The 16,979-nt window shown below is 41.4% G+C and overlaps 1 protein-coding gene across 1 annotated transcript in view; it reads right to left on the bottom strand.

Annotated features, from left to right (window-relative positions):
* The window catches only part of hcn2b (hyperpolarization activated cyclic nucleotide-gated potassium channel 2b), a 70,616-nt gene that overhangs the window by 11,030 nt on the left and 42,607 nt on the right, over positions 1-16,979 (bottom strand). The window contains exons 5-6 of the mRNA XM_033620893.2: positions 11,145-11,291; positions 10,012-10,252 (exon numbers count right to left, since the gene is read on the bottom strand). Coding sequence (XP_033476784.2) covers positions 10,012-10,252; positions 11,145-11,291 — 388 coding nt within the window. The remainder of the gene's footprint in view (positions 1-10,011; positions 10,253-11,144; positions 11,292-16,979) is intronic.

Here is a 16,979-nt window from a genome sequence, read left to right as displayed (position 1 = left end):
GATGCATTTGATCATTTTTGTATCCAGATCTAGAAAAAAAAATCAATTTGTATGGTTTTGCAAGCAGCCAATCACTGCAAGTGTTCTTTGATTTAATGCAGTATGTGATTGGCCCACTACCCCAGCAGGTACAACCTATACAGTCTGTGGCGTGGTGAAGTTGAGTGTGGTGTAATTGACTGAGCTGGCAGTTCAGCGTGATGAGATGCCACCAAAACTGTGGCGTCTGGTGGCATTTTGCGCAAATCAATCAAATGAAGTACTCTATTGGTATTACACTGCTCAAAAAATTAAACAAACACTTAAATCACACATCAGATCCTGAAGAATGAATTATTCAAGTTGAAAATCTTTACTGATGTTCATTGTATAATTTGTTGAGAATAAAATGACATAACAACGGTCAATGGAAACCAAAATCATCAACCCACTGAGCGCTGGATTCAAAATCACATCGAAAAATCAAAGTAAAAATTGAAATCACAGGCTGATCCAACTTGTGCAAATTTTATCACAGCAACTCATAATAATAATAATGATAATACATTTTATTTATAAGGCGCCTTTCATGGCACTCAAGGTCGCCATACAACAATTAAAAAAAAATACAGGTAATACAATTAAAACACATCTAAAATACAAGAGACAACAGTGCAGAGTTTGCAGCAGAACATTAAAAGACAGAGGAAACATTAACACTCATACGCCTGCCTAAACAGGTAGGTTTTGAGGTTGGACTTGAAAACTAAAATAGAGTCAATGTTCCTGATGTCAGGGGGGAGGGAGTTCCAGAGACGAGGGACAGAGCGGCTGAAGGCTCTGGACCCCATGGTGGATAGATGGGCTGGGGGGACAGTCAGGCTGACAGAGGAGGCAGACCTGAGAGACCGGGTGGGGATATTGATGCGTAGGAGGCAGAAAGGTATGAGGGAGGGAGGTTATGGATGGCCATAAATGTATGGAGGAGGATTTTATAGTTAATCTGGTGTTTGATGGGAAGCCAGTGGAGTTGATGTAGAACTGGGGTGATGTGACTGATGGATGGTGTTCTGGTGATGATACAGGTAGCAGCGTTCTGGACCAGTTGAAGTTTATGGAGGAGTTTGTGGGGGAAACCAAAGAGAAGGGAATTGCAGTAATCCAGGCGGGAAGTGACCAGAGAGTGAACCAGGATTGTGGCGCTGTTGGGAGTGAGTGAAGGGCAGAGGCGGTTGATGTTGTGGAGGTAGAAGTAGGCGGACCGGATAGTGTTGTTGATGTGGGTGTGGAATGATAGGGTGCTGTCGAGGACGACACCCAGACTCTTAACCTGAGGGAGGGGGAAACCGAGGAGTTGTCTATGGTGAGGGTGAAACTGGGATGTTTGGTGAGGGTGGACTTCGAGCCAATGAGGACTACCTCAGTTTTATTACTATTGAGTTTGAGGAAATTTGAGGAGAACCAGGCTTTGATTTCCTGCAAGCAGGCACAGAGGGAGGAGGGCGGGAAGGTGGAAATGGGTTTGGAGGAAACGTAGAGCTGGGTGTCGTCCGCGTAACAGTGGAAATGTATATTATGTTTACAGAATATCAGTCCAAGTGGGAGGAGGTAAATAATAAATAGAATAGGGCCAAGGACAGAGCCCTGGGGAACACCGGAGGAGAGAGGGATGGATGGGATGTGTATGATTTCAACTGGATGAACTGAGTACGGCCAGAGAGATATGAGTGAAACCAGTCTAGGTGTGTGTTAATTATACCAATGGAAGCTAGTCTGTCAAGGAGGATGGAGTGTGATATAGTGTCGAAGGCCACGCTCAAGTCAAGGAAGATGAGGATGGATAATAGTCCGGAGTCAGCTGCCATTAGGAGGTCTCTGTGCTGTGGCGGGGGCGAAAACCGGACTGGAACTGTTCGTAGAGGTTATTGTTGGAGAGATGAGCCTGAACCTGTGATGCCACTGCCTTTTCCAGTATTTTAGAGAGAAATGGCAGGTTGGAGATGGGACGAAGGTTATTGTAGTTGCTGGGGTCTGAACCTGGCTTTTTCAGTATCGGTGTCACTGCAGCAGACTTAAGAGATGGTGGGACAGAACCAGTGGTCAGGGAGGAATGGATAATGGCGGTTATAAGGGGCAGCAGAGAGGGGAGGCAGGCTATAACCAGGGAGGATGGCAGGGGGTCAAGTTGGCAGGTGGATGACTTGGATAATGTGACTCAGTAGTGTGTATGGCCCCCGCGTGCCTGTGTGCACTCCTGACAACATCTGGTCATGCTCCTGATGAGTCTGTGGATGGTGTCCTGGGGGATCTCCTCCAAGACCTGGATCAGTGAGCTCCTGGACAGCCTGTGGCTGTACTTGGTGGCATCAGATGAATTGAAACATAAAGTCCCATAGGTGCTCAATCTCAATTAGGTCAGAGGAACGAGAGGGCCAGTCAATGGCATCAATGCCATCGTCATCCAGGAACTGTCGACACACTCTGGCCACATGACGATGGGCATTGTCCTGCACCAGAAGGAACCCAGGGTCCACTGCACCAGCGTAACATCTGACAATCGCTCTGAGGATTTCATTCTGTACCTAACAGCGGTCAGGGTACAGTTGGCTATGACATGGAGGTCTGTGCAACCCTCCAAGGATTTGCCTCCCCAGACCATCTCTGATCCACCGCCATGATGTTAAAGGCAGCATAACGTTCACCACAGCATCTCCAGACTCTTTCAAGCCTGTCACATGTGCTCAGTGTGAACCTGCTCTCATCTGTAGAGAGAACGGGGCACCAATGGCGGACCTGCCAATTCTAGTGTTCTCTGGTGAATGCCAGTCAAGCGGCACGGTGCTGGGCTGTGAACACAGGTCCCACTAGAGGACGTTGGGCCCTCATGCCACTCACATGTTTAAGAGGTCTTATAGAACAGATTTATGTAACTTTATACAAAAAAATAAAAGTCTAATAAAGGTCAAATAATTTTTCAAAAACATTTTCTACGCTTCATTTGTCTTTTTAGGTAAAGGTAGTGAAGCTGAGCTAATGTAATTAAAACTGACTATTTGCTACAAAACAAAAACACTTTTGATCCTTTATAGTTGTTAAATATCCATATTATATATATGCTGAATTAATTCAATCAGTATGATATTACTGTCTACAGCCATGCTCAACCAAATGGTTGAATTGTACCATGAAGTGACTTCTTATCTGTCTCTGCACAACAGATACTGTAAGTACAGTACATTCACATACACCCACATACTGTGAGTCAGGAAACAGCAGCTTTATATTCAGAGATTATTTAAGTGTGACCTTGAGTGTAACTATGTTTTCTGCCCGCCTGATAAAGGATTTATAGTTCCTCTGTAGATTAATGATTAATAACCTACGCAGATTGACGCTCCACTGCTTACTGTACGTTGGTGATTGCGTCAGCAGCTGTTTGAACTGTATGAACTCCTTTAGACAGAACTCTGACATGTAAGAACTCACAGCATTACTCTGTACATTGATACACTCTGTGACTCTGAATACAGCATAGTCAAATTAGCTACATGTTAGTGAAAATAAGTTTCTAAGTTTTCTGTCTTACATATGTTTGGTCCAGTCATGTTTTAAGAAACAAAGGTTATGCATTATAGATGCTCCAGTTTTGTAGGAGTTGTCAAAAAAACTCCCACAAGAAGTTCCCGACTTCCTTTTATAAACTGTCACTTGGGATCTTCCTGCTTATACAAAACACAACCATTTACATATTGCCGGCATCATTAGTGGGACGTGCTGGGAGAGAATAATATTCTAATGAAACCACCGGGGCTGCATTAAAGAGCTGTTCAAACCACTGGGTAATCATTTGTAGCTTGCGGATAGGGGCAACTGTCACGCTCAAATATTTTGAAAAATACAGAGAAATCCAGGACAGGTGAAGTGAATTGTAGCAGTGATTTAAATATTTGTAGCACTATGCGGGATCATGACTGCTTTAGCCTTTTCCTTTAGCTTGAGCCGCAGTGTTTCCTGTTCACATTAGTAGGAAATATAATATCCAAAATTCTCTTTTACAGTTTTATCATCTGATATCTTCACAGGGACACCCCTTCTCCTGTTTCTGATATCAAACATATTCTGTCCCTTATTCTCCTCTTCTGAATTCTGGAAATTGATGCTGGATTAGAGATAATCAGTTAACCATATAAGCCCCTCCTACAGTTAAGTCAATTTCAGGTTTTGCTGGTCTGAGCTGGTGTATGATGGTATGATGGTGGTGGTGTGCCATATTATGTCATTCACAATAATACCGGTATAATTTTTAATATTTTATGAAAAATTCATATCATGATACTTGCCACATTTTGACTTGTTGAATTGTTGACATATTGACGTCATACTGTTACCCACGGCAACAACAAGCATGGCTGAAAGCAAAATTATTACCAAATCTGCGGTGGTTCCAAAAAGAGGAGCAGCTTCAGTAGTGTGGAATAAACTGTGGCGTCCTGAATGTTTTACGAACAGCCCCAGACTTCTGAGACTTCTGTCATATTGTCAAGAATATCATTATCAAAAAAATACCCTGAAATATCGTGATATTATTTTAGGGCCATATCGCCCACCCCTATGAAGGACGTTAAATTTTGGTGGAGGAGGGAAGATGAGAAAAGTGCATGTTGTGTTTGTCTATCAAAAAGTTCATGTGTTGGGGCATCAGTAGCGTAGTGGATAGTGCCGGCGCCCCATGTACAGAGGCATTGCCTCGCCGCAGCAGCTGAATCCGGCTCGCGGCCCTTTGGTGCATGTCAGTCCCCAGTATTATCGTGAACGAGATGATATGGCACAACCCTAGCCTACAATAAAGATAAATGAAAATTAAAATGTTCAGAGATAACCGTAATTCATTTCTGTGTAGCCTAATTTTTGGTCAAAGCCACAGGGAACCACTGGAGAGGGTTAAGAACCACATGTCACCTACCTCCAATTTAGAGGGATTACTTCCTTATGAATGTACTTTTCTTTTTAAGGAAAATCCTGCATTGTATGTCTTTAATATCAAATCACTTTTTTTTTCTTTTTACAATTTTTTACACTTGCCCAACCCTAGCCCCTTCACCTCTACTATTATTAATAAAAATGATTTTAATTAGAAGAAAAAAATGTGACTATGAGGCAACATATTGTGAAAGTTTTGGCAGTTTACACCAGTCACAGCAGCAGTAACTGCAAACTAACGGAGCAAACTGCAAACTCTGTCTCCAATATTTTCAGCAGTTACCTAATGAGTAAATGCAACTGTAATGCTTGTGATGGCTCCGGCTGGACAAGTGGTGCATTGTTCTGTCTGACAGCAATTTGGACAAATAGCTAGAGGTTAAGCTGCAGACTCAGCTGCATTTACAGCCACAGAAAACTGTTTACAAAGCTCTGTCTTCTTCTAAATACATTAATACAATAATGGAGTCGGTCCAGCCAGAGTTATAAATATACTGAATAATACAGAAAAGAGACAGTAACGTAATGATTCCCTTCACTTCTCTAAACACAGCTACATTCTAAAAATATGAATTGGCGCAAAGTCATGTTTGGCCTGACATCATCTACTTACTGCTACTTATTAATTGAGAGATTTTACCACAAACACACACTGTACTGCAAACACACACTGTACTGCACCACACTGCGCTGGTTAAACCATCTTGCTCCTCCAGTCCGACCCTGCTGTTAGTTTTGTGTATAAAGAGGGACCTGTGATTTCCTCCCTTGTGGCAGAGACGGCACTGAACAATCTATGCTTGACATTACAAATTGCTCCGTCATCACCGTGGTACTATGCTAATTAGGTGATATTAATTGGATGTGCATACGTGGGATGTGTGTGTGCATGTGTGTCCATGCCACTCCAACTGTGCCCTGGGCAGCTGGCACATCAACATTACTGCCGGTGAACTCTGGTCTACTGCTGTGGGCACCGCATGTTAAAAAATGCAGCCTGAACCATCAAACCACGAGGAAAAAAAAAACGGTGTGTGGGTGTGTGTTTGTGCACGCCTGTGTGGGTTTATGGGTGGCGATGTCAACAGAGGCACCACATGTTTCTAAACAGCCACAGAGGAACAACAGCCTGGGAAAGTGGGACAGACGTGGCTGTGAGGCAAGACTGCACAAGAAGTCCAAGTAAAATGTCAGGGTTTCTTTTTTTTATTTAAATGCTTGTTGCTACGATTCTTATTGAAATAGTAAACACACACGTCTGTGATATTACTGTAGTGGATTCTATTGGGACTATAAGAGTGAATAACACAGGCCTGGAAGCATCGAATTGAATAGAATAATTATTATAAGACAACAGAACGTAACAGAATAGAGTTCTGTCGAATCCTGTTATTCTTTTCTGTTATGTTTAGGAATATTTTATTATCTCTTCTATCCTATTCTACTGTGCTCTGTTGTATTCTATACTATCTATCATGTTATAAACAGAATATAACAGAGTAGCATGCAACATAACGTGACATAATACAACATGACGGAACATGATAGTGTAGAATAAAGCCGCACTCAGACTACAGGAGTTTTAAAATGCCAACTCAAATCAGTTTGCATCAAGTTCATAAGGAGAAACTTCACAGATTTTTTTCCTTTTAATCTCAAACGTGAACAGTAGGGATGCACGGTATATACTAAGCCGATAATAGGGCTGTACCCAAATATTCGGATATTTGAATATTCGTTTCTATGGGTAGGTACAGTACAGGCCAAAAGTTTGGACACACCTTCTCATTCAATGCGTTTTCTTTATTTTCATGACTATTTACATTGTAGATTCTCACTGAAGGCATCAAAACTATGAATGAACACATGTGGAGTTATGTACTTAACAAAAAAAGGTGAAATAACTGAAAACATGTTTTATATTCTAGTTTCTTCAAAATAGCCACCCTTTGCTCTGATTACTGCTTTGCACACTCTTGGCATTCTCTCCATGAGCTTCAAGAGGTAGTCACCTGAAATGGTTTCCACTTCACAGGTGTGCCTTATCAGGGTTAATTAGTGGAATTTCTTGCTTTATCAATGGGGTTGGGACCATCAGTTGTGTTGTGCAGAAGTCAGGTTAATACACAGCCGACAGCCCTATTGGACAACTGTTAAAATTCATATTATGGCAAGAACCAATCAGCTAACTAAAGAAAAACGAGTGGCCATCATTACTTTAAGAAATGAAGGTCAGTCAGTCCGGAAAATTGCAAAAACTTTAAATGTGTCCCCAAGTGGAGTCGCAAAAACCATCAAGCGCTACAACCAAACTGGCACACATGAGGACCGACCCAGGAAAGGAAGACCAAGAGTCACCTCTGCTTCTGAGGATAAGTTCATCCGAGTCACCAGCCTCAGAAATCGCAAGTTAACAGCAGCTCAGATCAGAGACCAGATGAATGCCACACAGAGTTCTAGCAGCAGACCCATCTCTAGAACAACTGTTAAGAGGAGACTGCGCCAATCAGGCCTTCATGGTCAAATAGCTGCTAGGAAACCACTGCTAAGGAGAGGCAACAAGCAGAAGAGATTTGTTTGGGCCAAGAAACACAAGGAATGGACATTAGACCAGTGGAAATCTGTGCTTTGGTCTGATGAGTCCAAATTTGAGATCTTTGGTTCCAACCACCGTGTCTTTGTGAGACGCAGAAAAGGTGAACGGATGGATTCCACATGCCTGGTTCCCACTGTGAAGCATGGAGGAGGAGGTGTGATGGTGTGGGGGTGTTTTGCTGGTGACACTGTTGGGGATTTATTCAAAATTGAAGGCACACTGAACCAGCATGGCTACCACAGCATCCTGCAGCGACATGCCATCCCATCCGGTTTGCGTTTAGTTGGACGATCATTTATTTTTCAACAGGACAATGACCCCAAACACACCTCCAGGCTGTGTAAGGGCTATTTGACCAAGAAGGAGAGTGATGGAGTGCTGCGGCAGATGACCTGGCCTCCACAGTCACCAGACCTGAACCCAATCGAGATGGTTTGGGGTGAGCTGGACCGCAGAGTGAAGGCAAAGGGGCCAACAAGTGCTAAACACCTCTGGGAACTCCTTCAAGACTGTTGGAAAACCATTTCAGGTGACTACCTCTTGAAGCTCATGGAGAGAATGCCAAGAGTGTGCAAAGCAGTAATCAGAGCAAAGGGTGGCTATTTTGAAGAAACTAGAATATAAAACATGTTTTCAGTTATTTCACCTTTTTTTGTTAAGTACATAACTCCACATGTGTTCATTCATAGTTTTGATGCCTTCAGTGAGAATCTACAATGTAAATAGTCATGAAAATAAAGAAAACGCATTGAATGAGAAGGTGTGTCCAAACTTTTGGCCTGTACTGTATACATTATGAAAATTTGGTATTCGATATTCGTTTTTTAATTTACTTATATATATATATGTATATGTATATATATATATATTTGGTGATAAATGTAGTCTTTTTGTTGTTGGTAAATGTAGGTTATCAATAAAAATCAAAACTTTTAAATTGCATTGTTAAAAATGTGAAAATATAGTATAGCCTACCAACGGAGCTTGTGCGCACGGCACGCTTGAGCGCATCTGTCTGAGGCTGTGGATCAATGCCAAGTTTTACCACTTTATCACTATTCCCTCTAACTTGTAGCTGTTTTTTCGTTATCTTTTGAATTTAATATGAATTATGGAACCGTTTTTGTCAACGTTTGTTTCCCCCGTTTTGTACAATAAATTATTGTTTAAAGTTTAAACAAGTTTCTTTTGGAGTGTGTTTTGAAAACGACCGCGGACTGTCACCTGCTCAACGCATCAGTACCTTCGGATGCCATGACAGTAATAGCCAATAATGTCAAAATATCATTTACAGACCGATTTAACAGACGATCACTGCTGCCCGACCCGCAGGTCCATTTGCGGGTCCCGCAGGTCCATTTGCGGGTCCCGCGGGTTATGGGTCGACCCGCGCATCACTACTCAGCTCAGTCTATAAATGCTGTACACAACAGTAAGGCTATAGACATTATATTCTATTCAGGCCGGCAGAACCAGCAGCGCATCGGCTCTACAGTGCACGGCACTGCTGATTAACCATTTTATTGCAGCACAGAGTGTCTGCCAGCAACCAATTACTTGCAGAGGCTTCCTACAACTTGTTTCAACGGTTCCGATTTAAACAGAAGACAAATTAAACAGGATGACTAGCCAATGTGAAAATCCAAAGAAAGCATAGAATAATGTACCGCTATACAATTAGGTCCGAAAAAACCCCGGAGTCCACCGCCGCCACCAGCCGCCACCTAGACTGAACATCAGTACCGACCAAAGTCTCAAAATGGATTTTTCCTCTGATCGTATGGAGAGGTGAATCGGATGCATATTGGCCCAAAACTGCTGTGGTCTGATCCCAGTTTAAGTCACAGAGGAGTAATATAACAACACACTAGAATAGAGTAATAGGAGAAAACATAATGGAGTCTATTCTATCATATCATCTAGGGATGCGTGATAATATCTGGACGTCATCGGTATCGTCCAATACTGGCTTTAAAAAAATTCTTTAACATGCTTTTTCTTAGTTTGCAAAATGAATGAATATTACATACATACAATAGCATTGTATTTCATGTCTGCATCTGCTGGTGGGCCATCACAATGAGAGTATGCATGTATAATATGATGTTAATGCCACTACAGAAGAGACTTGGTGATCACTAAAATTAGGTGGGGAAAAAGTGGATATATCCATATTGGTATCAGTTAAATGAGTTGTTGCATATCGGATATCGGCAAAAGAATCCAATATTGTGCATCCCTTATATGATCTATTCCAATCTGTCATGTAAAAAATACAACAGAACAATGTGATAAAACAGAGCAGAGCAGAACATGACTGAATAGAATCAAGCAAAGTATAATAGAGCAGAACAAAACAAACCCATAAATAATAAAATACAACAAAACAGAGAGGAATAAGGGAGCAGAATAGTGCAGTAACTGATGATCCAAAGGTGACAAAGACATCGACATACCTCCAAAGTAGGAGCCGTCCATCAGCTTCATGCCAATGCTTCCTTTGGTCAGGACGCTGACCACCCCATGCTGGATGAAGTACATCTTCTTGCCGATGGTGCCCTCTCTGATGATGTAGTCTAGAGGCTGGAAGACTTCAAATCTCAGTTTGGTCAGCATGGCCGTCACAAAGTTGGGATCAGCGTTGGCAAACAGCGGCATAGAGGCCACCAGCTTACGGCAGTTGAAGTTGACGATTTCCTACATTTGAACAGGAAATAGCAGCGGATCATAACAGTGTACTGGACTGTTGGGCGTGTATGTTACACTTTATAAACGCCTCCATCTGTATTAAGGCTTTCTTCTGCACTGCTAAAAAGATTAATTCCGACATCAGAAGAAACAGTGAGTTGTGGAAAGTAGGTGATAAGATTTAGCTTTGTTTTGGGGCTGGTCTGCTTCAGTATATCAGGAAAAACAACTTGCATAACTACTGAGTTTATGATTGATTCAGGGTAAGCACGTTTCATAACTTTCATTTTTGTATTTTGAAAAAAGGGAAATAATCAGAGTTTAATTTTTTAAAAGGTTTATATAATCAGATAATAGTAACACAGTTTCCTGAGCAAACACACATGTACATGTTTTTGTTTTCTTTTAATTACCCTGAGGGACCCTGGCAGAGCTCATTCGAGTATTCTCCCTATTTTCCTCATTTTCTGTTACCTTAAGCGTGCTCTGGGCTGTCCTTGAAGCAAGAGGACCTTATTTACTGTAAACTGCAGTAAACAGTGTTTGCTGGCAGCAGGAAAAACAACTCTTGGGTGCGTGGGAACATAAAGTCCATGTGAAAATTACTTTTAACCCATCTGTTCCTTTTCTTTTAAACCTAGTTATTTTTCAGTGAGATCTGGAGGCACTTGAAGTAACTCCACTGACTACCTGGTGAGTGAGTAAATTAAGAACAGTTAATGAGTAAATCAATACAGAGAAAGCTGGAAGTGACATTTTTAAACACTGGGTTTTTCTACTGGAGAACATAGCTGAGCATTATAATGAATTCATTCCAGTCCACTTCATCAGTAGAGAGCTGAGAAGTGTGTGTTTGTGGGTGAATGAGCACATTATAGTGGATGCTTGGGTGTTTTCATACCTCGCGCAGCGGCTCATTAAGCTCCTCCAGGATGCTCTCCTCATCAAACATCTTGCCCTGGTATCTGTGCTCGTAGTAGTCATGGATTTTCTGTCGGAAGTCGGCTGGTAGTTTGTGGAACGACATGTACTGCTCCACTTGTTTGTACTGGAGGATGGAGAGAGACATGACAGATAAGCATAAGTTGATGAAATCAGGATTCAGCAACTCTTTTGTTAATTCTGACAGAGTTTGTCCTACTTTGCAGCGTCATGTGCAGCTGTGGGGACACCATGCATTTCTCATGTATATTCAAAAAGCTTATTTCTCAGTGTGTCTCGTCATGTGTGCAGTTACTGAGACATACAGCTTAGCAAACATGACAATCCTGCTACCCATTTATACCTCGTAGCTATGGGAGGAAAACGGTGATGAAGCCGTTAAGGAAACATGACAGCTCTGTTAAGCCCTTGAGGATTCATCATGCTCCGCTGTGTTTAGAGAAGAAAGACGCTGCTATTGTACATCTCAACAGTGAGTCTCTCTTTATGCTTTGGCGCACTAAATGCTTTATTTTGATAGGACAAATGTACAGAAATTTATCAGGCTTTCCACGGGGAAAACATGTCTATTACAGCTCTGTGATTTTCATGAGTAAAATATATAAAACAACTCTTACATGATCTGAAAAAAGACACAAGTAAATAATTAAATGGAACCAGTGGGCATCTGTGTACTCAGGTTACTATTCTCAGAAAGGAAGATGTTTGCTATTTATGTTGGATTTGATAAATATGTAACTATGTGCAGAGAAAAAGAACACAGGAGGCTGGCTGCGGCACGTTGTGTTCACTAACCCAAGTGATTCACACCATCACATATTCGCCACTGTTATGTTTATCTGCAGCCAGAATGTCCACTTCTCTCAACTCATTATGACGCTCCATAACACATTTCATGCCTGGATTCCCTGTGAAAATAGCAGCCACTGGATCTACTGTATGGCTTCTGCTGTGAGGTGGAATTGCATGGCACCATGTCAGCTGGGGAGTAAATCTCGCTATTATTCGCCATTCTATGTACACAAATGGCTTTTGGGGGATGCTGCATTCATACCAGGAAGATGGGACATTGTATGGTGGTTTCACACATCACAACCTTCCTGCACCACCTGGCTTGTGTTTTAGAACAAAAGGCCAAGAAGATAACCCCTGAAAGCAGTGGAGAGCTGTTCCTTCCTGTTATATCAACAGCAGATTCACTAACACTTCAAAAAGATGGCTTTCGAGCCAATCACAGCACAGAGAAGGCACTGGTCAGGATAAGAAAAAACTCTCTGTATTCGTACTACTCGATCTTACCGCAGCCTTTGATACAGTCGACCACTAAGCCACTTCACATTTTCATGTAACAAGGGATGAATGTTTATCAGAAAGCTATAAACTGGATTGTGGGGTCCCCCAAGGTTCAATTTTAGGTCCAGCACTTTTTAGTTTTTACATGCTGCCACTTGGAAATATCATCAGGAGGCGAAGCATCAGTTCCATAGTTATGCTGATGACACACAGCTGTACATCGCTGTGTCTCCTAATGCCTCGGGGCCAACTGATGCCCTTTTTTACAGTATCTTAGATATCAAGTCCTAGATGTCAGAAAACATTCCTCAACTTTCTTCAACTCAACTAGGACAAAACCAATGCCTAAGTTATTGGTCCTGAAGCTTATAGAGAAACTGTTATATCAGCAGCAGATTGGCTAACACTCCAAAAAGAAGCCGAAAGATGACTTTCAAACCAATCACGGCACAGAGACAGCACTGGTCAGGGTTGTTATTGACCTGAGATCAAATATGGATATGAAAAAAAAACCTCTCTGTATTCGTACAACTTGATCTTACAGCAGCCTTTGATACAGTCGACCACTCAATTCTTTTAGCTAGACTTCATAATCTGGTTGGCCTCTCTCGTACTGTTTTTAGCTGGTTTAAATTTTAGCTTTCTGACAGAACATTTTATGTAACAATGGATGAACGTTCATCAAAAAGCTATATACTGGATTGTGGGGTCCCCCAAGGGTCAATTTTTGGTCCAACACTTTTTAGTCTTTACATACTGCCACTTGTAAATCAGTCATCAGGAGGCACAGCATCAGTTTCAATAGTTATGTTGATGATACACAGCTGTATATTGCTGTTTCTCCTAATGCCTCGGGGCCAATTGATGCCCTCTTTAATTGTATTTTAGATATTAAGTCCTGGATGGCAGAAAACTTTCTTCAACTCAACTAGGACAAAATCAAGGTCTTTGTTATTGGCCCGGAAGCTCAGAGAGAAATTGCAAGAATAGGCCCTAAAACCCTGTCAACAAGTGAAAAACCTTGGAGTTGTCTTTAATTTGAATCTTAGCTTTGGATCAGCTGGGAAACATCACATTTATTCACTTTACTTGGAGCTACAGTTAATACTGAATTATGCTAAATGTTTGCTGAATGTGTTAGTATCTCTTCATAAGTCATCATAAATCATAAATCATCTTTAGAAGGAGTGAATGTTTACCTTAAGCTAGCTCGGGCCATGTTAAAGTTAACAGTATTTTAACGGAGCAAGGTAAGTTAATTGCAAGCATGCTTGGTTGAAAAGGAGTAAAAACAATGCTTTGAGATGGCTGTCAGAGATGGCAGAGGTATGGTCACATAATACCGTTTGAGCTTTAACAGGTGATGTGTTCCACGTTTTTTTCTCCTATTGCTCTTGGAAAGAAGAATATAGTACTGTAAAGAAACTGTTACCACTGGAAATCGCTGGTTTAGGTTCAACGCTGGAGGTTGCACCCATAATTCACGCAAGGTATCATGGGGGCTAGGAATAAGGTGTTTAGCGCTTTGTGTTGAATTCTGCTTTTATGAAAAGTGCTGCATAAATAAAGTTTGATTGATTGATAGATTGATAGATGCAAGAAAAATCTAATTGGGTAAGAATCAAACATACGAGCAGGAATAATATGAATGGATCAGTTTTTCAAGGACCCTAAGCTGCTTCTGTAACAGAGATCAATACTGTGCAATACTGGCTTCAAAATGTTACATAAGGTCTCCCTCTCACCCAAGTGTTTGTGTGTGTTTAGCAGCATGAGTCATCCCTCTGTGGGATAAACTGTCAATTGGATGAGTAGTAGATTCCAAGCAGAGGGGTCAAGGGAGAACCTCCCCTGTTCAACACCACAACATGATGCAGCTTACATCTTCTATACAGAGCTCAAATATGATTGTTAGAAAAACATTGCTCAAACAGCCTTACAGTGCCATTTACTGCCAGTGAAACAGAAATTGATTGCACCCTGTCAAACAAAGCCGTCGCTGTTTACCGCTCACCTGTGGTTTTGCAGGGTCTGTATTAATCAGCAGAGTTATAATTTTTTTGAAGTTATAGTTATTCTGGCTGTCAGTTTTCAGCATTTTAACCTCAACTGGGGAATAACATGTTAGAGAAACAAACAGAATATGATAAAATAAGACTTGGCTGAGGAAATCCTTTCAATTATTAGTTGAGTAAACTCAAAAATGGTTCATACAACACACTCAGTTGACATTGGTGGCGGTGGAGGAACACATGAATGTACCTCCATACAGGTCACAAGGGGTCAGTGAACAATTTAATGAGTAATGATGTGAATTATAGTGGGCAATATTGATTTAAAGGAGTACTTCACCTCGCAATTGACCATTTGTATATCTATGACTAACCCTATGTTACAATGAATATGTGGAGTAAGCTTTGATTTTCTCGTATGCCTCGTCGACGGTGCTGCTGTAGCTGACCAGCACATCGGGAACCCACAAGCGGGTCTTCCAGCTCTGGTGTATTAAAGGAGCTATATGTAAGAAATCTAAAGCAAATAGTCATAAAATCATCCTAATATGTCACAGAGACTAAGGAATAATGTTCATATAACATACTGATCTCACTGACAACAATAGTACAGCCAGAATATTCGCATTTAAAAAAATATTTTACGATCCGCAAATCATGTTTATGTTTTGAATTTGTGTTTTGGCCTGTTGCGCCACCCACCGCCATCTACCAGTCACGCAGTCAGTAGAGCCTCAGCATCAGTTACAGTTACGACTGAGCTACAGCAGCATGGCAAGCAGCATTAGCAGTGTCCCGGTACATAGCATTAGCAGCCGGCTCCTCCTCAGCTGTATCCCGGCAGCAGCGTTAGCAGCAGAGAAGCCGGACTTGCTTGAATGGTCTGCTGGAAAACCGAAGATCACGGACACGGCGACACGGCCCTGCCACGGCAGCCGCCTGTGGGCAAACAAATCAGTTTCCAGCGTGCTGCTGTCCAGCAACCTCGAATCTGTAGGGGAGGGGGGGCAGACACGACTTGCGGCGGTATTTTGAATTTGAGTGCAGTAACCGTTTTGGCCACATTCTTACATACAGCGCCTTTAATTTGTGCTTGTCATAGTGATTTACTTGCATGCCATTCTGTTTGTTGTGCTAACCCTATTTGTTTATTACGTTACATATCATAGGCCCCAAAATATTTATCCATATCTCAGAATTATTAGACTGTGATCCTGTGCCTGCCCCTCCCTGTGTCCACGGCCCATGTCCATTTATTTTAAACAGTCTATACTATTTAATTGTTCTATATTATCACACTATTACTGATATAAGCAGGGGATTTTAATTAAAGTATTATTATAGGTAAAGAATGGGTCAGACCTGTGCAGCATTGGATTTGAAATGAACTGTAATAAACTGGAGCCTCTGTGCTTTGATTACCTGCTGTGAAACATGACCCTCATTCATTTAAAAGGCCACTTTGGTAAAAGTAACGCAAACGTAATGTAATAAGTAATTTATTACTCTACACAGAGAGTTATATTGTAATGTAACATGTTGCTTTTAAATAAAGGTAACCAGTAATATGTAATACATCACGTTTTGAGAGTAACTTGCCCAACACTGGCCAGACTCCACTGACAAAAACAGTGATTTTACCTCGCTGAACACAGGAGCTGCTGGTCTACCGCTGCCTCGATCCGTTAGTTTCTTTGTGTTGTTGTGTGACTTTGGTGAATCCAAACCAACCCTTTAAAACAACAGTCACACAATAACATAAACAAACTAAATCATCGAGGCAGTGGTAGACCAGCAGCTCCTGTGTTCAGCAAGGTAAAATTACTGTTTTTGTAAATGGAGTCTGGCTTTGAGGACAGCATAGATAAATCTCACTTTCAGTTCAGTTTCCTGTCAGAAAGGGCTGCCTGTTTGGGAAGTACTGAGCAGACGACTACATAACTGAGACTTGGATTACATTCCACAAATTTTGAGAGAGTTTACATTGATATAGTTTTGCTGTTGTTAAGCACAGCCCCCTATGATTTAAATTTATTAAGAATTTTCTCTGGTTTTGGATTCTTAATTCAACAGATGCATGAGAGAAAACCAAAGTTTTCTTCACATATTCAATGTAACATGCGTTGAGCACTTGATATACAAATGATTATATAGTTGGTGAAGTATTCCTTAAAAAAGGAAGTGTTTAATGTTACAGACACTTGGAGACTATGTCAGCAATCATGAAGGCTTAAATGGCTCAACACTTGACTGTGATGGTCACAGCCACACATGGTAATGTTTTCCCAATCCACACTCTTTAAACTCATCAGTCTGTTATTTACACAGGTTACTTTAATTTATGGTCAACCACACCTACAATTCACATCACACAGTTGGTTTGATTTAGTATCTACTTATTTGCTTTTAACCTCCCATGGTTTAATTAAGTGTACATATTCTAGCATCATAGGGTTACACAGGCAAACTGTTTGATATTAACCATCTGT

Source organism: Epinephelus lanceolatus, chromosome 6 (genome assembly GCF_041903045.1).
Source record: "Epinephelus lanceolatus isolate andai-2023 chromosome 6, ASM4190304v1, whole genome shotgun sequence".
Taxonomy (NCBI): Eukaryota; Metazoa; Chordata; class Actinopteri; order Perciformes; family Serranidae; genus Epinephelus; species Epinephelus lanceolatus.
This window is presented reverse-complemented; position numbering and strand designations above follow the sequence as displayed.